Source organism: Eptatretus burgeri, chromosome 3 (genome assembly GCF_056783735.1).
Source record: "Eptatretus burgeri isolate ZD-2024b chromosome 3, Ebu_testis_v1, whole genome shotgun sequence".
Taxonomy (NCBI): Eukaryota; Metazoa; Chordata; class Myxini; order Myxiniformes; family Myxinidae; genus Eptatretus; species Eptatretus burgeri.
Window position 1 is genome coordinate 23,834,801 of NC_140963.1, and position 27,500 is coordinate 23,862,300.

Here is a 27,500-nt window from a genome sequence, read left to right on the forward strand (position 1 = left end):
AATTTCTGCACAACCGTTTAGGAGGAGATTGCGTGACGGAGAGATGGATATATGGACAGGCAGGCAGGCAGGCAGACAGATGAAGCCGATTACAATATCCCCTGCATGTTTCTCAAAAAGCGTGGGGATAACAAAAATAGTTGTACAGTGGATATTTAATCAAATTACTGTCTGGCAGTCAAACAAAATTGAAAATCATTCTATCCAGGAAACTTACTGGGCCAAATTTACGAAAGGCATTTAAGAGTTAGATGCGTGAAGAATCACCAATCGTGCGATGATCATCCATTCAGAGTTAGTCACCAATCGTCAAATAGTGATTATCTAATGCATGATCAAAAATCAAAACTTAATCACAAGTGTTTAAATAACAAAGAAACTTGCATGTCGGCGAGGGCATGTTTAAGAGTGTTTAAGGACTTGAAGTAAGCATTAGGCAAAAATGGTATAGTTAGAACTGCAGTTGTACTGTCATATACTTCCTAGCAATTTAAGTTCTTTTGAATCATGATAGGTTACGCCATTGTGGTTTATGTACTGCAGGAAGGATTGCTCATAACTGAAGTGATTACAGTTCTAATGACAGTAGTCTGCTGATAATTACTCCTTAATAATGGAGTGAAAATGATAGTTGATTAGAGTTATAGTTACAGTAGTCTGCAGAGAATTACTCTCGTAAAGGAATGTATAAGAATTACATGGTGTATATTTGGTAGTTTCCATGGGATGGTAAATATGGATGCATTAGGAGTACTTGAATTAGCTCAACAGGAGGCAGAAAAGGATAGGACTAGTGCAGTTCGCCAACTTACATTGAGAATCTTCGAGGATAGGTGCAATTCTCAGGAGAAGTATGACTGTCAAATTTGTCTGAAGATACAGGCTCTCGAAAGAATCATTTTGTTGGCTGCTGAATCTTGTGTAAGATGACCTGGATCGATCTACGATGAGGAGCAATGGGCTGAATCACCTCCAACAATTGTCTTTGGTGCTGCAATTCTATGCAAGTGCATAATTTCAATTGGATGTTGGAGAAAGGTGCGGTGTTTCACAGGCGATTCGGCTGTATATATGCACACAACTAATCGGCTGTTTATCTCCCTTTGTAAATTGAATTGAGGTGGGCAATTTGCTGTGTACATATAACGATGTCTTTGTCAGCATTTAAGGATTAGGCGTGTGTTTGAAAGATGCTTGCCAACGCCTTTCGTAAATTTGGGCTACTGTGTTTTGGGACATCATAAAGGACACAAATAACAGGCACGAAGAATGAATGCAATGTGTTAAATAAGGTGGTATAAAAGAGGATGCATCAGCGGTGGTAAACTTCTGATTCAATGGGGTAATATTTCTACAGCCTTTAAAACTTTTATGGAATTTCAATTTAATGATGTATTTCAACAGTGTAGAACTCAAATTGCCTCCTTTCCACTTCCATAAACCTTCAGTTTAGCAGGACAGTAATACCCCTCGCTGCACGACCCTGCTTTGTGCATATTCGTTTTAGCATGAATTCAAATGCAGTATCCATACAGTATACTAAAAAGTATACTAAAAAATAGGGGCAATACTCCTGGGCACTCATCTTGGAGAATAATGATACTGAAGAGGAAGTCAACGTGGGATGGAATCAGCAAAATGTACCAATGAACCAATGTTACAGAAAATATCTATTTTAGGGAGCAACCACCCACCTCCCCCTCGGAAACCCACTTAGACACCAATTTTATAAATAGTGTGAACAAACTTTGGTACATCACGTGTGATGAAGGTTGTGGTCAAGTTTGATCATAACTGTGTGGGTAGTTTCTGAGAAGAAAGCGAATACCTATTTTGGGGAGCAGCCTCCCGTAGACCCCCTTCGGGCCCAATTTTTTTTTAATGGCGTGAACAAACTTTGGTACATCACGGGTGATGAAGGTTGTGAAATTGTGTGTGGAGCTTTAGAGAAGAAAGCAAACATATTTTGGAGGGCAACCCCTCCCATATACTCCCTTTGACCTGTATTTTTTTAAATATTAGGAACAAACTTTGGTACATCATGGGTGATGAAAGTTGTGGTCAAGTTTCATCAAAATTGTGTGTGTGGTTTCAAAGAAGAAAGCAAATGCATATTTTCGGGGGCAACCCACCACCCCCCCCCCCGAGACCCCAAATTTTTAATGTCGTGAACAAACTTTAGTACATTACGGGTGACGAAGGTTGTGGTCAAGTTTCATCAAAATAGTGTGTGTAGTTTCAGAGAAGTTGCAAATGTTTATGGACGGATGGACAGACGACACGCCATCCCATAAGCTACCCAGAACTACATTCCAGGTGAGCTAAAAATATGAAAAAATAAAATTTAAATCCATCAAGCGAATGAAAAGTTACAAGTTTAAATTATTGTGTCGAAAGCCTTGGGAATTATGATATGCTGAAAGGGTCAAGAAAAAGTATCAGTTTGGAGCTGAAATTGAGTGTTAAGGCATATGGAGTCATGTGTTGGTGCCCCCGCTGTTGGGTGTGAATTTGGTTTCAGGGAATCGTCTGAAAGGACAATTGCCAAGAATAAAGAAAAAAAATTAAAGCATCAAGTCAGTCCACAACCTTCATTGGTGTGACAAAATTGTTGAGATTGAGGCACAATTTCATGGAGAAGATGCAGAGACTTTTATATACCTGAAATGAGGATATGAATCGGCACATTATGCCTTTAAGCCAGGCAGTAATTATGGCTAAGGTGCTGAATTTATATGATGAGGTAAAAGAGCAAGAAGGTGAGGGATCTACCAAGATGTTTACGGCCAGTCCAGGGTGGTTCAATCAATTTAAACGCCACAGCAGTTTGCACAATATTCGCATCACTGGGGAATCTGCAAGCATGGACGAGCAGGAAGCAGCAGAATTTCCGTCTAAGTTTAAAGCCCTTGTGGAAGTTTACCCTCCCCAGCTACTTTTTAATGTGGATGAAACGGGGCTTTTATGGAAGAGAATGCCGTCACAAACGTTCATTTCCATGGAAGAGTGGCTTCGCTGTAACAAAAAAGACCACCTGACACTCTTCCTTGGTGGCACTGCTACATGAGACTTGAAGTTAAAGGGAACATTACGCAAACCCTGGGCCTTTTTCCACAGGAGGGGTCCACTCCCCAGGTGTTTTATGGTCGGCGATTCACATTGTCTCAGCCCCACGAATGTTACACAAGGTGGTTCGTTTTGCTCCATCAGAGGCCGGACTCGGGGAATGAGGTGTCAGGACCAGGGACCTGCTTCATTCTCTGGGATTCATGGAGCAGGTGCAATCCTGTCCCAGGGCTCCTTCTTATATACCTATGCACCTATTATATGGAGTAAAGGCAGTCAGTGGACAAAACATTAGCTCCAAGACACCTCGTTGGTAAATCACCTGGAAATATACAAAATTTCCTATTTTTTGTAAGTAATTACACATATTTATTCTTTTAATCGTGTTAATTAACGATTTCAGGTTATTACAATATAAAGATATATATCATTCTGTCTTTTGTCCCAGAGGTAGCAGCATGTCTATCCCAGAAATAGCGTGTTCATTCCATGTAACCTCATTAACACAATGCTTTATTTGCCCCATGCTGCATGAAATTGCTATTGAGCGAATCTCTCAGAAACCTAACCTTTGCGAAAACTGGGGTGTTGCTGCATTTCGGCAAAACTTTACATGGTCTCTACCAATCAAATTAGCCGCATGCTCTGAGGGTGGAGTAAAAGCGAGAGTCAACCAAAAATGGTGGCTCATGCTCTGAAATGCAAAGCAAGGGTTGAAAAGGCCCTTCCCATGTCCTTTTTCTCAAGACGGTGTGGGGCAAGGTGCTCTATGAACTCTATACTTACTCCTTGAGTCAGGCTCGCCCACAACCAACACCTCTTGGTATTCATTGGTAACAGAAAAAAACTTTAATAAGGGAGATCACTTAGTTGTTGCAACAGTAATCCTTGAGGTAAACATGTCATGACTTCATTAAGGGATAGGTCCATTGCCGAACATGGGATTTAAAAAATAGGACCACTGGACCTGTGGCTTATCTGCCCTGGCTGAATGTTGTAATGCAAATTTGGTAGCATTCTGACTGGTGGATCTGGAGAATATTTTTGAAGGAATTTATGGATTTTCCCAAAAATTTACTCAGTCCGCCATTTTGATACACTTCCGGTCATGTGATAGGCATGGCCGAGGCAATTTAACATAAGTACCTTGTCCTTATGTTGTAACCCAAATTTGGTAGCATTCTAACTGGTGGGTCTGGAGAAGAAGATTTTTGAAGGAATTTACTAAGTCTGCCATTTTTACCTTCTTAAAGTCAAGTGACCAGAATGAGCTGTGCAATCCCTGTTACCAGTTAGGAGTGGAACCTTGCTGCCAAATTTGTCGGATCAGCCCAGCGGTTTGGTCAGAGAAGTCGAAATAGGAGACGGACGGATGGACAGATGGACAGCCGGTGCACGATGACAACACCTTATCTGGAACTCCAATTCCAGATTAAAAAAAAAATAGTTGAAGATAATATCAACTATCTTTGCCTGAAAAGTAACACGAGTTATTTATTGCAATCACCATTACTGACCGCAAGATGTTAAATGCAGGGTATTACGGCAATTCCAAAGATCAAGCTATTGTTATACTGTATTGTCTTAACCAAAGAAAAAGACAAAATAAGTAAAAAATAAAAAAAGAAAGATCTATTTCATGATTGCCTTTCAAAAACTAGAATGGTACCAAGAACAGAAGAGTGCATACCTCTGCCAGGCTGAACAGCTTAAGTTTTGCATCCCACTGATAGGCCGGATCTTGATTCAGACCTCAACCAAAATCTAATCGGTTTGTTCTTATCACTTATCCAACTCATGCATCAAGTTTTGTCAAAGTCCGTCCAGAATATTTTGAGATATCGTGCTATACATGTATATCGTTTTGGCCCGATCTCTCAATTGTGAAGAATCTCTTTAAAAAATACAATATCTGTACCATCTCACACACCCAACCTGTCCACCAAGTTTAGTCCAAATCCACCCACAACTTTTTGAAATGTCCTACTCACAGGCAGTCAAACAGCCAAACAAACAGACAGGGGTGAAAACATAACCTCCGTCCACATTTGGTGGCGGAAATAATAATGGTATTTGCAGGTGTGGCTAGAATGTGTCACATAGAAAGCTGGAATGTGTCACATACACAAAGACAAGGAAAATGTTTATTCTCTTACAAAAGAAATTGAGCAATTATTTCATTATTTGTTCAGAATTCTGAAGCATTACAAAAGTCGCTCCTTTCACTTCCTTCTTTATTGTGTCAATCGATACCCTCCATCACCTTACCCTTCCAGGTGAAAATGAGTGAAAAAAGTGATAAACTGTACCTTGACATCAAAGGATGGCTTGAAGAGGCGATCTCTGCTGAGGAATTTTGAGGGTGTGTCTAACTGCAGGCTAGACTCCCTGCTTTTGCCTGAGGGCCGAGCAGCAAGCCCATCCTGGTCTGTACACTGTGCCAATTCTGCTCGTGCAGCACACCTCTCCTGCAGCAGAACATTCTGGAAGGTTTTGCTCCTGAACTGATTTGGGTCCAGTGGAGTCACAGGAAGCTTTGCTTGTGGTAGACACGCAACACTTGCTTGAGATGTCACCTCAATATCCATCCTGTGTGCTGGAAAATAGTCAGGATAACAGTCCAAATGATGAAAGAAAATTATTCTTTAAAATGGTTTGTAAAACTTACACACATTTTCACTTCTAAGTTAATATCATAGAATTAAAAACGATAATTTGATTGTATGGTGTTTGTATATATATATATATATATATATATATATATATATATATATATATATATATATATATATATATATATATATATATATATATATATATATATATATATATATATATATACATTGTTGCGGTTCTCAGAACTGCATGCCTCCAAGGCAATGGCACCCAACATATAGCGGTCCCTCGATAGTTATTCCATTAATGTACGTTTAGATAGTCCCTTCCCTTTTGTCTTGCAGGGCAACTGGACGTGCGTTGCGGGGATATCATAAGTAGGTTCATCTCTTCATCACCGACTTCATCTCTACTCTTCTTTTCTGCTTATTTCTGAGGTAAATCTGAATTTGGGTCCTCGCGGAGGCCAACACGTGCAACACGAGCGTGGCTGCGGGGGAGGGGAATAGAAAGCCCGCGGCGGCACCGCACGAGTATTCACAGCGCAGAGCTCCTGTCCTCAAGCGATCCCTCAACCCAACTTTTACGGCAAGTCATACAGTGTGCTCGGCAGCTCCCTCAAGGGAAAATAATGACTTCATTACTCGACGAGTGAGGTGGAAAGAGGGATTTAACGTTGCCCGGCATCGCTGGGTACCACTGCTAGTATATGCATATGTATATGCACACACACACACACACACACACACACACACACACACACACACACACACACACACACACACACACACACACACACTGGGGAGAACAAGTATTTGATACACTGCCGATTTTGCAGGTTTTCCCACTTACAAATCACGTCGACGTCTGTAAATTTTATTTATCATAGGTACACTTCAACTGTGAAAGACGGAATCTAAAACAAAAATCCTGAAAATCACATTGTATGATTTTTAAATAATTAATTTGCATTTTATTGCATGAAATAAGTATTTGATACATCAGAAAAACAGAACTTAATATTTGGTACAGAAACCTTTTTTTGCAATTACAGAGATCAGACGTTTCCTATAGTTCTTATCCAAGTTTGCACAGACTGCAGCAGGGATTTTGGCCCACTCCTCCATACAGATCTTCTCCAGATCCTTCAGGTTTCGGGGCTGTCGCTGGGCAACACAGACTTTCAGCTCCCTCCAAAGATTTTCTATTGGGTTCAGGTCTGGAGACTGGCTAGGCCACTCCAGGACCTTGAGATGCTTCTTAGGGAGCCACTCCTTAGTTGCCCTGGCTGTGTGTTTCGGTCGTTGTCATGCTGGAAGACCCAGCCACGCCCCATCTTCAATGCTCTTGTTGAGGGAAGGAGGTTGTTGGCCAAGATCTCGCGATACATGGCCCCATCCATCCTCCCCTCAATACGGTGCAGTCATCCTGTCCCCTTTGCAGAAAAGCATCCCCAAAGAATGATGTTTCCACCTCCATGCTTCACGGTTGGGATGGTGTTCTTGGGGTTGTACTCATCCTTCTTCATCCTCCAAACACGGCGAGGGGAGTTTAAACCAAAAAGCTCTATTTTGGTCTCATCAGACCACATGACCTTCTCCCATTCCTCCTCTGGATCATCCAGATGGTCATTGGCAAACTTCAGATGGGCCTGGACATGCGCTGGCTTGAGCAGAGGGACCTTGCGTGCGCTGCAGGATATTAATCCATGACGGCGTAGTGTGTTACTTATGGTTTTCTTTGATACTGTGGTCCCAGCTCTCTTCAGGTCATTGACCAGGTCCTGCCATGTAGTTCTGGGCTGATCCCTCACCTTTCTCATGATCATTGAGGCTCCACGAGGTGAGATCTTGCATGGAGCCCCAGACCGAGGGAGATTGACTGTCATCTTGAACTTCTTCCATTTTCTAATAATTGCGCCAACAGTTGTTGCCTTCTCACCAAGCTGCTTGCCTCTTGTCCTGTAGCCCATCCCAGCCTTGTGCAAGTCTACAATTTTGTCCCTGATGTCCTTAGACAGCTCTCTGGTCTTGCCCATTGTGGAGAGGTTGGAGTCTGATTGAATGAGTGTGGACAGCTGCCTTTTATGCGGATAACGAGTTCAAACAGGTGCAGTTAATACAGGTAATGAGTGGAGAATGGGAGGGCTTCTTAAAGACAAAACTAACAGGTCTGTGAGAGCCGGAATTCTTACTGGTTGGTAGGTGATCAAATACTTATTTCATGCAATAAAATGCAAATTATTTATTTAAAAATCATACAATGTGATTTTCAGGATTTTTGTTTTAGATTCCGTCTTTCACAGTTGAAGTGTACCTATGATAAAAATTACAGACCTCTACGTGCTTTGTAAGTGGGAAAACCTGCAAAATCGGCAGTGTATCAAATACTTGTTCTCCCCACTGTATATATATATATATATATATATATATATATATATATATATATACACACATGTGGAATTAACAGAGAAATAATAAACACATAAACAATCAAGAAAGATACTTGTTCTCCCCACTGTGTATATATATATATATATATATATATATATATATATATATATATATATATATATATATATATATATATATATATATATATATATATATATATATATATATATACAGTGTTCCCTATGTGTATATACATATATATATATATATACATATATATATATATATATATATATATATATATATATATATATATATATATATATATATATATATATATATATATACACATGTGGAATTAACAGAGAAATAATAAACACATAAAAATCAAGAAAGATACACAATTATAAGCAAAACACAATGGGATAAAGGTGAATTTGCTATGGAATGGCTGCCAATCAATGAATGGGATGATGAGCTTCGCTTTAAGCTGCGAGCAATGCATGTGCTCAGGGACGATGCATTTTGGTGCTGGAATGTCATCGAATCATCAATCTAAATGCTTATTGAGGGATAACCGAGTTCTACACAAATGTAAATCACCACCTGCCACAGCTATTCTGCACTTGTTGGAAGGTATGTGCCTTTGCTACCCTCTTGTGTTCAGTGAATCACAGCTTTATCATATTCTGTATCCATTTGTATTAGAAAAGGCAAAACAGTAAACCTCTGTCATGTTAGTTATTGTGCCTTGAGTGAGGTGACAAAATACAAGCATAAATGTCAAAGTAAAGATAATTGACAATCCAGCATTTTTACACAAGAAGAACATGCTACAAAATTTGTGAATGTAAACTTACTGTTACACTGGAGATTGTGGTAATGACATAACTGACAGAGTATGAGAGTGATGTCGATGAGCTCTCATTCTCATCTAATGGCATACTCCCTGATATATTTCCCTTTGTGATGAGAAATGTGTGACATTATACATAAAAACTGGAAAGAAACAATGCTTTTGTGCTGATTCCATCGATTTTCCAGCACAATTTAATGAAAAAAAAAACAACTGGAGGGGCACTCCGACTTTGCCAGATATGCCCCTGCCCAAATGATTATATTATTTCACACGACTGTACCAAGTTTGATTTAAATCCCTAAACCCACATTCAAAATATTAAATTATTCTGGCTGCCAGACCATGTGCCCGATCAAGTTGAAATTTAAAAACATATTCCCAATGACTGCTACATCATAATTGTGACATTTCACATCAATTAATGAAGAGGTTCAAGAGAAACAGTATTTTTAAGATTTTCGTTCAATCCAACATGTGTGCCAGACCATATGATCTATGAATTATTCGTGAACACCCTGGTATCCCCAAGGCTTGGGGAACATTTGGCGAATGTTCCCCTCGATCTGTCAAGCTATTCTAGAGAAGATGTTTAAAGGTATATTCTTCAGAAAAATCATGGGTGCCAAACCATGTGAGCTATGACATCACGATTATCATGAAAGCATTCTTCACGAGTCATCGCACCTGTGGTGAAAATTTTGTGTTGATCGGATAAGCGGTTGCAGAGAAAACAGAGAAAACTAGAAGGGCACTCGGTAGAGCGCATACTGCCGCCACGCAATGCCCGATCCACGAGAATATATCGGGCCCAATACATTTTAAAAATATCATTCGATATATCGTTTTAGGCCCGACACTACATGGCCAAAAGTATGTGGAAACCTGCTCATCCAACATCTCATTCCAAAATGATGGGCATTCATATGGAGTTGGTCCCCCCCCCCTTTGCTGCAATAACAGCCTCCACTCTTCTGGGAAGGCTTTCCACTAGATGTTGGAACATTGCTGCATGGATTTGCTTCCATTCAGCCAAAAGAGTTTGAGTGAGGTCGGGCACTGATGTTGGGTGATTAGGTCTGGCTCGCAGTCGGCGTTCTAATTCATCCCAAAGGTGTTTGATGGGGTTGAGCCAGGCTCTGTGCAGGCCAGTCAAGTTCTTCCACACCGATCTCGCCAAACCATTTCTGCATTCACTTCACTTTGTGCATGGGGGCAGTGTCATGCTGAAACAGGAAAGGGCCTTCCCCAAACTGTTACCACAAAGTTGGAAGCACAGAATCGTCTAAAATATCATTGTATGCTGTCACGTTAAGATTTACCTTCACTGGAACTAAGGAGCCGAGCCTGAACCATGAAAAACAGCCGCAGCCCATTATCCCTCCTCCACCAAACTTTACAGTTGGCGCAATACATTTGGAGCAGGTAGTGTTCTCCTGGTATCTGCCAAACCCAGATTCATCCGTTGGACTGCCAGATGGTGAAGCATGATTCATCATTCCAGAGAACGGGTTTCCACTGCTCCAGAGTCCAATGGCGGTGAGTTTTAGACCACTCCAGCCGACACTTGGCTTTGCACATGGTGAGCTTGTGTGCGGCTGCTCGGCCATGGAAAACCATTTCATGAAGCTCTCCAGGAACAGTGTTTGTGCTGACGTTGCTTCCAGAGTTAGTTTGGAACTCCGTAGTGAGTGTTGCAACTGACAACAGACGATTTTTCCATGCTATGTGCTTCAGCACTCAGCGGTCCCATTCTGTGAGCTTGTGTGGCCGACCACTTCACGGCTGAGCTGTTATTGTGAAGTGGAAACGTCTAGGAGCAACAACAGCACTTGCAGTTGACCGGGGCAGCTCCAGCAGGGCAGAAATTGGACGAACTGACTTGTTGGAAAGGTGGCATCCGATGACGGTGTCATGTTGAAAGTCAGCTATTCAGTACGGCTCATTCTACTGCCAATGTTTGTCTATGGAGATTGCAAGGCTGTGTGCTTGTTTTTATACAACTGTCAGCAATGGGTGTGGCTGAAATATCCAAATCCACGAAATATAAGGGGTGTCCGTAATACTTTTGGCCATGTCGTGTCTCTCTCAATGGTGAAGAATCACTATAAAAAAATCAAATAATTATCGTATGCAGATCCGGATTTGGATCTTCACCAAAATCAAATCAATTCTTCCTTGTCACACACCCAACGTGTCCACCAAGTTTCGGCCTAATCTACCCAATACTTTTTGAGACATCGTGCTTTGTATCGTTTTTGACCCTATCTCTCAATTGTGAAGAATCACTGAAAAAATTCTCATAGCTATATCCGGATCTGAATCTTCACAAAAACGTAATCAGTTCGTCCTTGTCACACACCCAACCTACCCACATAATTTCATCTGAATCCATCCACAACTTTTTGAGATATCCTGCACACAAACAAACAGACAGAGAGGGGTGAAAACATAACCTCCTTCCACCTTCGGTGGCGAGGTAATTAGCATGGATGAACGTACGTATGTTCACGTACGTACGCATGGACAACCCGAAAACAATGCCTTCAGCAAACTTTGTCAGTGGAGGCATAAAAACATGACCACTACCACTATCAGAACTGCTACCACTATTACTGTTCAGCATTTTTTGGGGGGTCAAATAGGGAATATTTTGGGGGCATGTTTATCACGAACTGACTGGTCAGGCCTAATGTTTGACTGAAAGTGGCCGGAAATTGGTATTTAGCCAGCGTGCCGTCGATACCTCAAGATCTTTCGCATCTCCCAGCAAATTGCTAGCACACAGGACACCCAGTTTTAACATACAACCGAGGGATAGCACACTGTGATGTAACATTCTGCCTGCAAAACACCAATCTGTAGGTTGATAGTCTGTTAGAGAATCAAACCGAGACTAGACAGCTCAAAGGTAAGTGCGTTGCGTCTGCACCATCCTGTTGGACGGAAACAGTCAAAGAGAAAGACAAAAAAAAAATCTTGAAAAAGTATTTCATGTTGCCCCTCACAATAGTCAAAAATACAACCTCACCCTAAAACAGGCTGTTACACACATGGTAGGTTGTTCAAGATGTGCTCATAACCAGATGACTGAATGATGTAAACAAAAAACGAATGAGGAGATCATCACCTTTTAACAGGCATTCAAATAACAGTTTGCACTAGCTTTCCACAGAGTACACAGTACAAAGTCTTGTTTGAGCTGTCCTTGTCCACAAGACTCTTATACTCTGCCGAATCCCTTTGAACAAGCCGAAACATTATTCATTCCTTACAAAGGAATAGTGTAAAGGTAAATCAAAGAAGTACAAGTTATATACTTCAATATGTCAAAGGCCAAAAAGATGCTAAAGTTCTAAAGAATACTTGAGGATATATTTTCTGTATTATTACAACAGCAAAGGATCATTGTGTGAACAGGGATGCTGGCAGGAGAGCGTAGGAGGTATGCACAGTCATTTCTGAGCCGTCTAGCTTGAGTTCAAATCTCGGCCGAACTGTAAACTGTCATCCCAGTGTTTCACAGACAGGGTGATTCATCAATGTGTGTGCCCTCCCTCGGTTGGACGTTAAACGGGAATCCTGTCTGCCTGTATTAGTTTGTGGACGTTAAAGTTCCCACGGTGTCTTCATCGAAGAGTAGGTGAGTTATCGCTACTACCCTGCCTGAATTCCAAATTCCTGCTCTTACCTACAGGGGGAACTGCATCAGCAGCACTGTTGCACCCCTGTAAGAACTGATACAAAAACCCACAGCCATGTATTGCACATGAACTATATATATATATATATATATATATATATATATATATATATATATATATATATATATATATATATATTTTTTGTATACCTTGGTCGAGGCTCGTATGAGAGCTAACACACAACTCACAGCAAGGAGGCATGAGACAAGAGGGGCGGGAGTGGAAGGGACAAAACAGTGGGGAACAGACACAGGTGAACTGTGGAAGGGAGAGGGATGGGGATGGGACGGGGAACATGGCGAAGAGAAGATGGACATTTCAGGGACTTTCAGGAAGGAAAGCAGGAGAAATGAAGGAAGTGGGCTTGGGTGGATTTATCGGGGGTAGAAAAGATCGAGGATTTGGATGGGGGAAGATAAGAGGTGGTGGTGAACAGCTGTTTTGAAAGCCTGGAGGGAAGAATGGGAAAGAATAGAGTGAGGAAATTTATTCCAAAGGCAGGAAAAAAAGAGGAATGAAAGAGTGAAGATGAGCAGTGATTCGTGATTTTGGTAGTTTTACCAGAAGGGGGTTGTTGGCGGACCTTGAGCGCCCTGTGGAAATGTGGTGGGGACAAATCGCAGAGAGAGCAGGGGGGGCAAGGGTGGAGAGGAGTCGGTAGAAGACAGAAAGACCACCGACCAACCTGCGGTGATTGAGTGAGAGGCCCAAAGACTCAGCTTCATTGCGGGAGATGCCGATGATCTTAAATGCCCTGGTTTCGACAGCGTGAAGCCGAGAAAGGTGGGAGGCAGGAGCACCAGCCCAGAGGGGAGAGCAGTACTCCATCAGGCTACGGACAAAAGCTTTGTAAGTGGTCAGGAGCTCAAGAGGGCCGAGGAAGGACTTAGCATGACGGAGGATTCCCAGTCGGCGACTGGCTTTTGAGGCGAGGTTGGAAATGTGACTTTCCCAGGAAAGGTCATGGCAGATAGTGAGACCTAGAAGCTTGAAAGAAAAGACTTCTTCCAGAGGATTGTTGAGAAAGTGGATGGGGGGGGGGGGGTTTGTAAACGGTCCTTTCGAAGAGACATAGTGAGAGTGAGATTTTTCTGGATTGAAAGACATGTTCCACGTGTTGGACCAGTTTGTGATTTTATCCAGATCTGCAGTGAGTGAAGAAGCTGCTGCTTGCCGGTCTGAGGGATGACAGATGGTACGGCAGAGGGTGGAGTCGTCGGCAAAGAGAAATAGAGGATTTTCCAGAGAGTCCGAGAGATCATTGATGAAAACCAGAAAAAGAACAGGGCCCAGAACGCTACCTTGAGGAACTCCAGCCTGCACAGGAAGAGGGGATGAAAGAACTCCATTTAGGGCCACGCGTTGACTGCGACAGGAGAGGAAGTCTGCAAGCCATGAGTGGAGATGGCCTTGAATACCATGGGAAGAGAGTTTGGTGAGTAGGGCAGGGTGCCAGACTGTGTCAAAAGCACGTGATATGTCCAGGGATACGGCTCGGATTTCCTGTCTGGCATTGAGGACCTCCATCCATTGATGGGAGAGCAGAAGACACGAACATTGATTAAACAAAGGACAAGAATAGTATGGCAAAGAAATTAATGTAGGGCAAACCATGCCATCTGGTCGAGGAAGTCGTGCGATCAAGGCGTGACAATGTTTGACTGTATTTTGAATTTTCAATGTGGTCAGTTTCCAATCATCAAATCCTGTCCAATCAAATAAATGTCAGCATGGAATCATTGGGAATCCCAGCAAGTTTTGCGATCAATCTCGGTCTTGTAACATACACAATGGTGCTGTTCATCTATCTATAATTCCAGCAATGTGTGTGTATATGTGTGTGTGTGTGTGTCTGTCTGTCTGTCTGTCTGTCTGTCTGTCTGTATGTCTGTATGCGACCGCCGTTTCTCGACGACTGCTGGTCCGATCTGATTGAAACTTGCCAGGAATATTGCCGGGGCCGCGCGGATGTGCCTTTTCAAGGTTTGATATTAATCGGACGAGCGGTTCCCAAGTTACGGCCATTTATCTGTTAACCAATGACAAGACACGGTGCTATGACATCACGAATGACGTCACAATGAATGTTTTTTTGGTTTTTTTTGCACGATTGATGTCACAATTCTTCTTTTTCTTCGTTTGGTATGACGTCACAATTGACGCTGGGGACAATTGATGCTGGGAAAAATGTGCCTTTTCAAGGTTTGATATCGTTCTTCATCCGTTTCAGCTGTTTCCCAAGGTTTGAAAGCTGTTTTTTTTTCCCAAGGTTTGAATTAATTGTTGAAATTTTTAATTAATCCCAAGGTTTGGGGGGAGGTGAGAGAGAAGGGATGAGAGAGAGAGAGGGCGTCACAATTCGAGAGAGGAGGGGGCGAGAGAGGGGGCGGGAGAGGGGGGTGAGAGGGGGGCGAGAGAGAGGAGCGAGAGAGAGGGGCGAGAGAGGAGGGAGGAGAGAGGAGGGGCGAGACTAGGGGAGAGAGAGGGGATGAGAGAGGGAGGGAGAGAGGGGGGGGCGTCACAATTCTTCTTCTTCTTCGTTTGATTTGACGTCACAATTGACGCTGGGGACCTGAGTATGTTTCCCAAGTTATGGCCATTTATGATACGGTTGGTCCGATCTCATTGAAATAATGCCCCAATCCAGTCGTTGTTTACGAGAGTGAAGGAACGAAGCTGCACCTGCAGGCCCGCACCGACGGGCACGCATGTATGGGCTCGCACTAGTACTGATAATGCAGACAGAACACAATGTAATTCCAAGTTTCTTAACTTACAAAATGTGTGCATTAGATCTGGCATTTGTATTATGCAAACTAACTCTATGGGACAAAACTCGCTTCTTAGTCTTCTTTCTTTTGTTTTTACACCAAATTATCCACTTTTTACCTTTGTCGACGAAGGTGGAGGGAGGTTATATATTCACCCCTGTCTGCTTGTCTGTTCGCAGGATATCTCAAAAAGTTATGGTTGGATTTGGCTGAAACTTGGTGGAAGAGCTGGTTTGGTGACAAGAACAAGCCAATTGGATTCTCGTTCAGGTCCGGATCTAGATCCGGTCTATTAGTGGGATACAAAACATAAACTGTTCAGCCTAGCGGAGGCATGCGCTCTTCCGAGTGCCATTCTACTTAAATATACATTTACGTTTTGAAAAAGCTTTTTCTGCAGTTAAAAATTTTCTCGCTGGAGTGTCAAAGGCCTGCACTCATGAAATGAAGCTCAAGGATATCAGCTGTGTACTTTTGCATAAAATGAGAATCAATTGAACTTATAATTGTAGGCTCGTGAAAGGCAAGTAAGAACACAAATCCATAGATCCACTTAATGGTGAACGATCGACCTCATATAACGAAACTAATGGTCTATGATTGATGAAAACCAAAAGCCATATTTCTTCTACACCTCTTTAATCCCAGATCATAAGTTCATCTTCAGGCCTTGGCATTGCACTCCAAAAATGCTGCTTCTGCTTTTTCAACAAAGGTTGGATGCCTTTACACCTCAAACTAAATGTCAGGATGATCCAATTTGATATCTCCTGAAAATTTCATCATGATTGGTCCTTTACTATAACCAACGCAAACTCCTCAAGCTGTCCAGCAATGGCAATCGGGATCGCTGCTTAACTTGACGTTAAACATCTGTGCACACAAACAGCACGTTGCCCTGGATGGCCTTATCAATCCCACTCCATTTACTCTCAAAGGCTGCTATCTGAGGCCAATACTTTTTTCGTTCAACTAAGCGACCTCTGCTTTCCTGAAAAAAAATTCTGAAGCTCTTCGGAGATGAAGCCATCTGATGGCAATTCCTCCTCTCAATGCTGTGGCAAGGAATCAGAGTGCCAAAAATGGTCAATGACCTGGAACGTCATGTTTAATATTGACAGGTCCCACACTCTGAATCAACCTTTACAATCTTTGGAGCTCGACAGCCTCAGCATGAGAAATAAACTGTATTAGGCGAACAATCTCAATTAACTTATTTCGACAAGTACCTTGGAATACTCTGTGGAATGAAATTATTTACCATTTCTCACTTGTTATGGCACAGTAAGCCTGGTGTTGGCTTAATGGTTAAGGTGGCTGGTTTGAGATCTTAGGGTCTTGAGTTTGAACCCCTGAAAAATCCATTGAAATAACATCAGGTGGATTGACTTAGCCTGTCTTCCTTCTGAGGTCAGCAAAATGAGTACCAGCTCACTGGTAACAGGGGTACCAAGCAAAAAATGAGTTCCAAGCAAAGCACTTTAAACCAAGAAAAGGTGGAGAGCAACCAATGCTTACAATTATTGTGTGGATCAAAGCGGACAAAATGTTTCTTCTCATCCGCTTTGCAGCCTGTACGTGCAGACTCGAGTAACCAGCTGCGGCCAACCGCCGGTAAGCCCCACTTGACAGCAGCCTCATATTTTGAACCGTGTGGCTCACTTATGAGAAGGTGTGTGCTGGCCAACATTTCATTCTTGGGATTTGCCTTCCGTACGAAAAACTCCTGCACTCTGAAAGCAATAAAATTAGCCAACTATGTTTCTCCGTGTCATTTAGACGGTACAGCCACAACAAAATAGATCTAAAAACATGACAGCAAAGTGTATGTGTTCAGCCATTTCTTTGATCCAAAAGTATCAAGCATCATGATACCAATACAACCAGAATGTCCTTCTCATGCTCACTAGGTGTTCCTATTTTTCACTGGTAGGCTGTTTTGAAACAAGAATATTGCAAATTATGATGATACTTTTCATGCACGAAAATTAAAGAAGACAAACAAGAGCGACGTCGATGGCGCGCCATCGCAAATCCCCACGCTTTCCACCGAAAGCAAAGCTGAAAGATGGCAGAACGTTCCACTAGGAATGACCCAATATGAAATCTTGAGTTTAAAAAAAAAAAGTTCCATTTTGACCAATGTTGACCTCAGGCCCCACCCACGAGAACATGAACTGGGAGTCAAATCCAAAAAATCATTACATATGCTACACGTCCCCCAATGTTGATTGCATGTACAAAGTTTCATTAAAAATGCTTTAAAATGTTTCTGTAATTGCATTTTTGTGGTATTTTCCCTTTTGACCACACCCCAAGGTCAAAGCACAGGGCTCGCCACTTTCCTGCACGTAAGGACACACAATACATTAATATACAGTGCAACTCAATACAGATCCCAGTGTGAACAGGTATTGATGCCTCCAGGCTCACCTTTTGAGAAACAGGAGATTGAGGAATGCTTTCTCGCTCGTTCGCCCATTCTCAGATATATTGCATCCGTAAAATGTCAATATGCAATTGCTTAATCAGTTATTGCTCAACTCCTCCAGGAGCCTCAGATTTATTGAGATAAGAAAAAAGGATAAGCTGCTGCCATTGCTCCACCTACTTGGCTCCAAGTGCATTGGCCAGGCAGATGACTGCATCCCGCTCGACACCGACAAACTGGCTGATGGACAGAACGCAAGATGCGAGAGGTAGGCTACCTTCTGCCACAAGCACTGGTGAGAAGAGTGGAGAAGAGCCCACATCTAGTAGCTGCTTCTCTTCCACACAAGAATACTGCATGTAGAATAGAGAACGGAGCAGGATTAAAGGGATTTCATAAATAATTTGCTCTGATGAATGCAACGTCAACATCAACAGATTCCAAAAATTAGGACGTGGCTAAGCAAACCAAAAAAGTATCCCAATCAACCACCGCTTACATTGAGAGAATAATAAATAGCCATTGTTTAATGTGACAATATGCATGCAGCTTCAGCAGTGAATTGGGCTGGAAGGATGGCCTAGAGGTATGCACACTCACCTCTTGGCTGTCTGGCCTGGGTTTGAATCCCGACCCAGCAATAAACCATCATTCCGGTGTTTCACAGGCAGGGCGAATCATGAATATGTGTACCGTCCCTCAGAGGGACGTTAAACGGGAATCCAGGCAGCTTAATTAGTTGGTGGATGTTAAAGATCCCATGGTGTCTTTTGCCAAGAGTAGGTGAGCTATCGCTGGCACCATGAACAAATTACAAATTCCTGCCCTAACCTATAGGGGGCATTGCTGATGATGCCTTGTCATGGATGCGGATGAAGAAGAAGCAGTGAATTTTCAAAATGCGGAAAAATTGAAAAATCGGAGCATGAAAAGATTGTGATGGATAATATCAATGAGAAGTATCGATTCTGAAATGAAGAATAAATTTTGAATGAAGATTTGACAGCTCATGGAACAATTTCACCGAACGTACTTTACATACAGTATATGTACAATTGTACATACAGTGCATGTACGAAATATTGCCAAACAAAGTGCAACCGATGATCACGCAATAACAAGGTTTGAACAAAAAACAATTTCTGCTCCCAAATCTTACATCCATCATGATGATAGCACTTGCAAAACTTGAATAACCAAAACGATTTTAAGTTTATCAATCAACTATCAGATTAACAGCTTCCAGAGTTATTACCAATTAAAAATGATAATCGGATGTCCTTAAGACAAATATTACAACTGGCAGATAACTCACCAGCCAGGTGTTTGTAACAACCTCAAACGCAGTGCACTTGACTCCACATCCCAAGAGAGGAACGATGGTGAAATCTGCAATCCCATCGCTGTTGAGAGGTAAAGTCTTTCCCCCATGTTCCTCCACAAGAGAGGCCAGGTCTGCTCTGTCCTCTACAGAGAACCCAACAAGTTTAAAGCTCTTGTGTAAAAACAAGCTCTTGCCTGTCACATTCTCATCAGCCTGGCAAAACGGAGAGTGCCGAGTGAGAAGGTTTGAGGTCATGTCGGCAACACCAGCTTCCTCACTTGGCTCCATGTATTCCATGAGCAATGCCTCGTTTGTTCGCAATTGTGCTGCTGCCCCGGTTGTTCCAGCATTCTTTTCGGCATTTTTTGGCTTAAAACAGCTAATCAAGGTGTCTTGTCCCAGCTCTGCGGAGTTGGTATTCGTTTGTCGAATGGATGAATCTGGCAAAGAGGTGTCATCAAGTTGAGTGTAATCTGGATGCAGGTAATCGTCTGCAGGCAGCAGCTTGCCTTGAGTGAAGCAGTCAATTAACCACTTGACCGTCACCACGTTGGGTCTGAAAATGTAGAAACAAAAAAGGTGTTTATTTTGAGTCGCACAAGTGGTAACTCTTGAAACAGCATTGCAACATATTTTCAATTTTATATATTTCAAAACTTTTCATTCAACTTAGCCATGCTGTTATTGTAGTGCAATATGCAGGTGCCATTTGTCCAGAAAATTAACCAATAACTCTCGTCATTTCCTCTTCACTCCAGTAAGTTCCTATACTCGTGATATAATACCTAATTTCAACTCGTGTGTGCGTGTGTTTGTGTGTGTGTGTGTGTGTGTGTGTGTGTGTGTGTGTGTGTGTGTGTGTGTGTGTGTGTGTGTGTGTGTGTGTGTGTGTGCGTGTGCGCGCGCGCGTGCATGCACGCACGCACGCACAAGGAAATGTGCAACAATGTAAATAACACTAAAATCCAGGATTTCCGTAGTTTTAAAGAGTATTTGGGCAGAACAATTATTTTAATATGCATTTAGTATGCAAAAGATTATACAAACAACGAAACAAGATACTCACAATCATTCCAAGACATCCACAGCATCTGCCTCTTCACAAAGACAGACCACATGGACACACAAACTCACACAGTCAGGTCTCCTGTTCGTTTTGTGTTCCTGACCGAGTCTGCCCGTGTTAGATTAGTGTTAAGGATGGCTGTAGAAAGTGTTACTGTCCAAATTAGGCGTGCCAATCGTGTTTCTCTGCCATTTTTATTCTCATTTGCTTCCTGTGTCCCCATCCCCTTTATTTATTAAACTTCTTGTTTCTTTACTAAACTTGCGAGTCGGTATGTATTTTGAGCCGCGATCTCGTCCTGCAGTGTAATCAAACTCTCCCCCATAAAACCATGTGCATTTTAAAGTGAAAAAAAACAACCGCACCGCAGATTAGCCACGCGTGTGCAACACGCCTTCACATGGCGCCTTGGGATTCGTCACCCACAGTCTCGCATAGCTCGTTAGGGAGACCGAGTCGTTACAATATTTATTTTTGCTAACATATGTTATACTTGTATCAAAACATGAAAATGTTGGTGTGTTTTGGAACATTGCAAATATCTTGCTCTTAGAACTTTTTGAATACCACTTATTGGTTGCTCCAATCACTGGTTTGTGTTCGACATCACAAACATATGCAGTACATGTGAAAATATCATAGTGAGTATCAAGGTTTTATGAACGTACATTCATATTCCTTAGCGATGACAGAAAGATTCTGAATTTTCCACCTGTGCTGCTCACACTGATAACTCCGCATGCGCATTGGTTTGGCTCATCATCCTACACAAAGTTACGTAAAATGTCCATGTTTAAATGATTCAGTAATGTGCCTTGCTCATTTTCTCATACAACTACAGTTCATAGAACAACTTACCCCCACACTGCCGAGAGAAAAAGGACATGGGAAGGATCTTTTCAACTCTTGCTTTGTGTGTTCTGAGTACGATCTATATTTCTTACAAGCTGCGATTTTGTCTGAAAAATGGATATTTCCCAATGCTGAGAACGTGAGCGGCAAATTTGATTGGTCAAGATGCCATAAAATGGCCATACACTTGTCCATACAGTGCTCAACTGCAGGTTTTTGGAAGTGCCAACAAAATAATTTGTGTTCTACAGTGATAAAAGTATATACAGCAATTCAATTGAAAAAAAAAACTTTTTCAGAAGTTTATCGTTGTCGATGCAGAGATATATATATATATATATATATATATATATATATATATATATATATATATATATATATATATGTATATATATATATATATATATATATATATATATATATATATATATATATATATATATATATATATACATACATACATACAGTAGACTCAGCGTAAGTCGTCACCATCGGGACCGAGAAAAAGGTGACGACTTAGAAATGTGACGACTTACGCGTATGCGAACATTCATGATGACTGTGGGGTAAAGGATGAAGTCGCGCGTGGCCTGAACACATATGTGTGAGAGCCGGCTATTGTACCAAAAGGAAAATACAATCCTCGGGGGATAGGTGGGGGTGAGTTGGTGAGTTGGAAAGTGATCAAGCAAAGATGGAATTCATGAATCAGTTTATCAAAAGTAAAGATAATGAACAACTCTGGAAGACAACTCGTATACAATCGGTGATGGTATGGTGACAAATTACATGACACACAGTCATCGTGGTGATGATTACCACTAAATGCCAATGTGTAAGTGAGTGCGGTAATGTACAAAACAAGCCAATATAAAACCACGATCGGACTTCAACACTAAGCTCGATCGATCCTTTACTTCTTCGCGAAGTAATCCGTAATGTTTGACTGCCTCAAACTCTTGGGCATCTGGTGCATGAGAAGGGATTCAAACCGGTCATTGTATTCCATGATGTTGGCTGGGCAATCCTCCACCGAAAGACAGTATCGGCCGAATATTTGGCCGAATCGGCCGAAACCGAATATTTGGCTGAGCCGACATTTGCCGAAACCAGATGATGAGCGCGTCATCGACATCTTCAAGGACACACATTTCACGCGTTTCACACTTCCCACCGGCCTCACGATCTTCTTCACTTGTCCAAATAGCTTGCCCTTATTCTTCAAGATATCGTTCAATGTCTGCCGTTTGATGTCCAACTTCTCAGCTATGTCTGTTTTCTTCATCAGTGGATTTGCCTCGCAAAACTGGACAATGTCGTATTTTTCTTGGTAGGTTTTAGTTGTAAGCTTACGCTAAGTCGCCATTGTCCTGCCTGCAGTGCGATCAACGTGTGTACGCAGTTATAAATAGCCTATCACTGGCGGTGTACACCAATGAGCGAGCATCACGATTCCATGAAATCGGACTTCTCATGAGGCAGCAGTTCCGTGTGACGAGTTAGGAGTGGTAATTTACTTGAGTTTCCATTACGTGGGAATGGACAGCATCTGATGACTTAGACGAAGTGACAACTTAGAGATGACGACTTACAGAGGGATGACCCTTTATACAAAGGGATTTAACATGAGATAAATTCGGGACTTTTTGATGCTGCCGACTTAGGCGAAGTGACGAGTTACACGCTGCCGACTTACACCTAGTCTACTATATACATGTTGTTGTTCGTCTTTTGGCTGCTCCCGTTAGGGGTTGCCACAGCGGATTATCCGTTATGATCCGCATACTAATTTAGCACAGGTTTTACGCCGGATGCCCTTCCTGACGCAACCCTGGTCGCCTCTTACGACACAGGGATAAGGATTGGGTTTCGCCATGATTCCAGACTGCCCTACACCCTCGCATAGCGTGGCCCAGTGCAGAGCTCCCGTCCTCAAGCAATCCTCCAACTCAAGCCTCCGAGTAGCCAGAATACAGGCACACGCCACTACGCCCGGTATATATATTGTTACGAATTCTGGCCCGCCTGGCGTGCGATCGGCCGCGTAACTCCAATGGCAGCCGCATCGCCCACCGGACAGACAATTCAGTCTGTGACCCTCCTTGGAACTACCGCCAGGAGCCAGTCATGGGTGGGGGTTTAACCTCACCACAACCAAGTCCGCATTCTACCCGCGCGAAATAGGGTGAATCGCCGAACGTCGATATCCCTAAATACCCGCGCGGGTAACCTACCGAGGGGTTGCACCATGCCGCAGGTCGGCTTAGGACACGAACCGCTTAAGTGGTTCGTTCCGTGCTACAGGGATAACCGAGCAGTGTTATCACCGACCAAGACGGTTCAGTGATTCTTCTTTCCTCGGGTGTTCAAGCCCCACTACAAATTATTGCACGAAGTAAGATGGCACTTTCAAACAGGGAAAGGACGCAACGAACGGGGAACAGTTCAACAAGCACATTTATTATTTACACACACATGCAAGGGCAGTCATGCAATATGCACAGCGAAAGAAATGCAATAAAAAGCAATATCACCGAATAAAATTTATTTACAAGCACAGACACTTGAGCAGGTCTACTTGGCAGACGGCGCCACACCATGCATACAAAAATAAAAGGAAAAGAAAGGACCTCCCTTTTGTGGCCGGTGAACCCCCTCCGGCACTCTGCTCGTCCGGACGCACAGGTCCACCACAGGCCGCACTGCGGCGCCTCCTGTCCGCGTCTCCACCAACAAGCCGCTCGCCGGACCACGAGCGCAGGACGGAGAGAGGGAGACAGAGAGCTCAAGCAACGAGAGCTCATGGACCAAGAGGAAGCGTTCAACCAAGAAGAACCAGAAGACAGAAGAACCTGAACCAAGAAGCGCATGAACCAAGAAGACCCAGAAGAGGCAAGAAGCGAGAAGAAAGAGCTCCGCGTGCGGTCCGCCCTTTATAGCGCGGGGCTCCGCCCTTCACACCACCCCGTTTTCGACTCCGTCTCCCTTCGAGAAGGTTCCCGAAAAGGGGCGTTCCCTCACTCCGACCGCCTCACGCCGTGCATCCACCAATCGGCAACGAGCTGCCCTGCCCCCTTCTCTTCACACCAAGCGTGGGGAAAATAGGTGGGAAAAAAACCCCACAGGCTCGCAGGAGCTTTTGTCCTGCCAATCCTTCTTGGACAGTTTCCGACACGGAAACCGTCCTACCGTGGTCCGTGAAGGATGGCGTTCGTAAGCGGGCGTAGTGGCGAAGATGGTGGTGATTGTTGTGGGGTGGTGTGAGCGTGGTTAGCGTTGTGGCGTAGTTGGTGGTGGCGGTTGTTTGCATGGAGGTTTGTTGTAATGGTAGCTCAAAATAACGATAGATAAAGAAAAACCCTATCTCAAAGAGTCGCAGCCGGGTGAAACATGAATAATTCCCTTTAAACAACGGTGGGGACCTATCTGCACATAAACTTAGCGTCATAACTGATCTGAGGACCTTTATGGGGCATTGCAAATTTCCACAGCCGTAACACTACCCCCTCCCTTTTTTACAGACTCGTCCCGAGTCGTCAAATTTTCGTGTGCCATCATGTGTAAGTTCTCCCCTAGTATTATTTACTTTCGGATTCCTGAGTGCGACATTCAGTGTATTCGTGTCCCCAAAATAAATAACCTATGGGCTGAGTAACTAACTAAACAAACCCACTCATACAGACGACTTAAATAAATTGCCGGCGCTAAGACATACATGTCGGGGGCACACTCATGTACAATTACAACTTAACAACTTAACTTACAAAATTTACATTACACCATGGCCCAGGATCTCTGGACTCTGCGGAAAAAGAAGCAAAAGTCACAAGCAGGGAGCCAGGCTGCTCAAGCGCAGGCCAAGGCCTACCCCTTTTAAATGAGCGCAGTGAACGACAAACGGTGCACGGGCTGCTGGTGCAGTCCCGTGTTGCAGCTGCCATCAGGGCAGTCCCTGCGTACGCGGATGATCCTGGCGCACATGGTCATGAACAAGGGGGTGGGGGAAATGCAAAACAGAACGGGGGCTGGTGGGCATGGGCCAAGGCAAAGGCAGGCAGGCAAGGCATGGCATGACAAGGCCGTTGTAGCAAACACAGCCGGCAGGTGAAATGGCCGGCACAGGCCTTGCAGCAAAAACACAGTCGGCAGATGACGTGGCCGGCACAGGCATCGGACCAAACAGCCAGAAGATGACGTTGGCCGGCCCCTTGCCTTGAAATGGAGGTTGGTGGAGGGTGTGCGGTGGTGCTGGCCACTCTGAAGGCAGGCTCGGACCTACCCTACTGTCTCCCTCCCAACCTATCGCCTTTGCCTGTCTCTGTCCATACCCACTCCCTTAATTTGTAAAAAACCAATTTAGCCCCAACTTCTTTTTATGTTTTTAATTTTTACTTCCCCCACTATAATTTCGTCTCCTTACCCGTTTTATGTCTCTGTTCGGCTAACCTATCGTCTTCGAGCCTACTCCCAACCCCTACGTTCCCTTCCTGGAGGGGAATAAGGGAGAGCTAGTGTCCTGTGTCGAGGCCCAACGAAGCCTCAGAATGGCCTCCTCAGACCTCAGCGATCTAAACCCAAAGTGGGTCCAGCGGCCCACAACGAGAGCGAAGGGATGGATGGTGCGGAGGGGTACACTTCCTATCTACCCAAACAATTATTAACCTTAAACTACCCCGGGGCTTTCAACAAGCACCTCTCGCTTAAACTATCGGTTCCAACAACCCAGATTCCCGTCGCTTGTGCTGGTGTCCTCTCAAATTTCGGGCCATGCCCTCCAGTTTTCTCTTGTGCCCTTGCACGGTCACATGGCTGGGACGCGTGGCTCGCTTGGCAGGAACTACCCTCTGCCGATTCTCCTACGATGGCACCTCTGGGCACGACTGCCTCCGAGCTTACCAGCTCCCGAAACTGTGGAGTGCCCTCCCTGGCGACACCCCTCCACGCTCACGTTGTAGGCTGGCGCCCCGGGCCCCTTTCCGGGGGTCGCCCGTGCCCACGCGGTCTATGGCGCCCTGGGCCCCGCATCAGCGGGTCACCCGTGCCCACTACACTATCCCGGCCCCCATGAGCCCTTGGCCTACCGCGGCCGACTAGCCCGGTGCCCGGGGTTCCCACTCAGCGATACCTTTCACAGCCACGCTCCCAACCCGTCAACAGGGCTCCTGCACCCCTCCAAGCGGGTTTCGAGCCTACTTCCGCACCAACAGCAAAACGACTTCCATTTTTGTCAATTTGACTAACCCCCTAACTCACTCCACACTGACCCCGGGGTCCCTTGGGCAGGAATCACTCCTCCCCCCAATCACTCATCGCACCATGCATTCCCCATTCGCTCCATTCACACAGACCCGCTGGCCTCACTCACTCAACATGTACATTTTCCATTTCAATTCCCAACTCACACCGCTCAACTCTTCCATTCTCTCACTACATCCCCTAACTACCTCGTGCTCCCTCGTCATCCCTTACACTAGTAGCACATCCTTTTAACACTACGTAGCTAAGTTACGTCCCCTCTATACACTCACTGTCTGTCTTCGTCTCCAAATAATCAACAATCAATTTCCCATCCTAAATCTGCACTGGATCCCTCTAACTAATCCATTCCACGGGCCCATGAGGACTTACCCCTGCCCCCTGAAGCCGGTCGAGCTAAGCTAACCCTTCCCCCGAGCTAGTGCCATCCTGTGCCCTAAACAGGGGGCCTTCCACCCCCGCTCAGGGAATCCTGTTTACCCGAAGCGAGGCTTGCTTTTTTTTTTCCTTTTTGCATTGCGCAGCACCAGTGCGGCAACTCGCAACCTGCGCTTTCCCCCTGTGACGTCGTGGCAGCTGTTCGTGCACCTTGTCCCTTCTCGGACGGCACCATCCGGCAGGGGTTCACCCTCCTGCCGGATTCTCACCACACGTGCAGCAATGACGTCACCCTGCGCATTCAAAGCAAACCTCGCGTTTGGAGGGGTTCCCCACGCGAACACATGTGCTCTGCTCGTCGGAGCTTTACACAAGCACGCTCGCGTGGAGAACCCGTCCGGTCCAAATCCGTAATCCCAGCCTAGCTTTTTTCCGTCGCAGGATCGGCAACATTCACCGCGGGCGTTTCCAGACCGGGTTTCACTCCCGCAAGCGCGCACGTGGCGGTCTCGTGCGAAGCACGGCCCCAACCCCGCGCTCGCTGCTGGGTAAACCCGGCGCGGTCCCCAATCCAGCTACGGCCGCAACCCAGCCTCTGTCCCTCTGTCGCCGTCGTCGTCTGCATTCAATCCACGCACACCTGCGTGACGCTCATACACCACTCCATGACATTCACACCGGGAGACGTGGCTGCGTGCTCCCGCATGCTCACCGTCATCTCCTTTACATACAGCGACCTCACACACGCTGTTCCTATCACACTCGGCCGTTCACTCGCACACTGCTG

At 44.2% G+C, this 27,500-nt stretch overlaps 1 protein-coding gene across 6 annotated transcripts in view; it reads right to left on the bottom strand.

The window, feature by feature from the left end:
* Positions 1–27,500, bottom strand: part of TOPBP1 (DNA topoisomerase II binding protein 1) — a 252,201-nt gene that overhangs the window by 87,225 nt on the left and 137,476 nt on the right. For all 6 annotated transcript variants that reach the window (XR_015055948.1, XM_085872708.1, XM_085872711.1 and 3 more), the window contains exons 11-14: positions 19,153–19,717; positions 18,018–18,190; positions 16,925–17,139; positions 5,376–5,662 (exon numbers count right to left, since the gene is read on the bottom strand). Coding sequence is in view for 5 of the 6 variants with exons in the window: in XM_085872708.1 (XP_085728834.1) it covers positions 5,376–5,662; positions 16,925–17,139; positions 18,018–18,190; positions 19,153–19,717 (1,240 nt within the window). In the remaining variant the exon portion in view is untranslated. The remainder of the gene's footprint in view (positions 1–5,375; positions 5,663–16,924; positions 17,140–18,017; positions 18,191–19,152; positions 19,718–27,500) is intronic.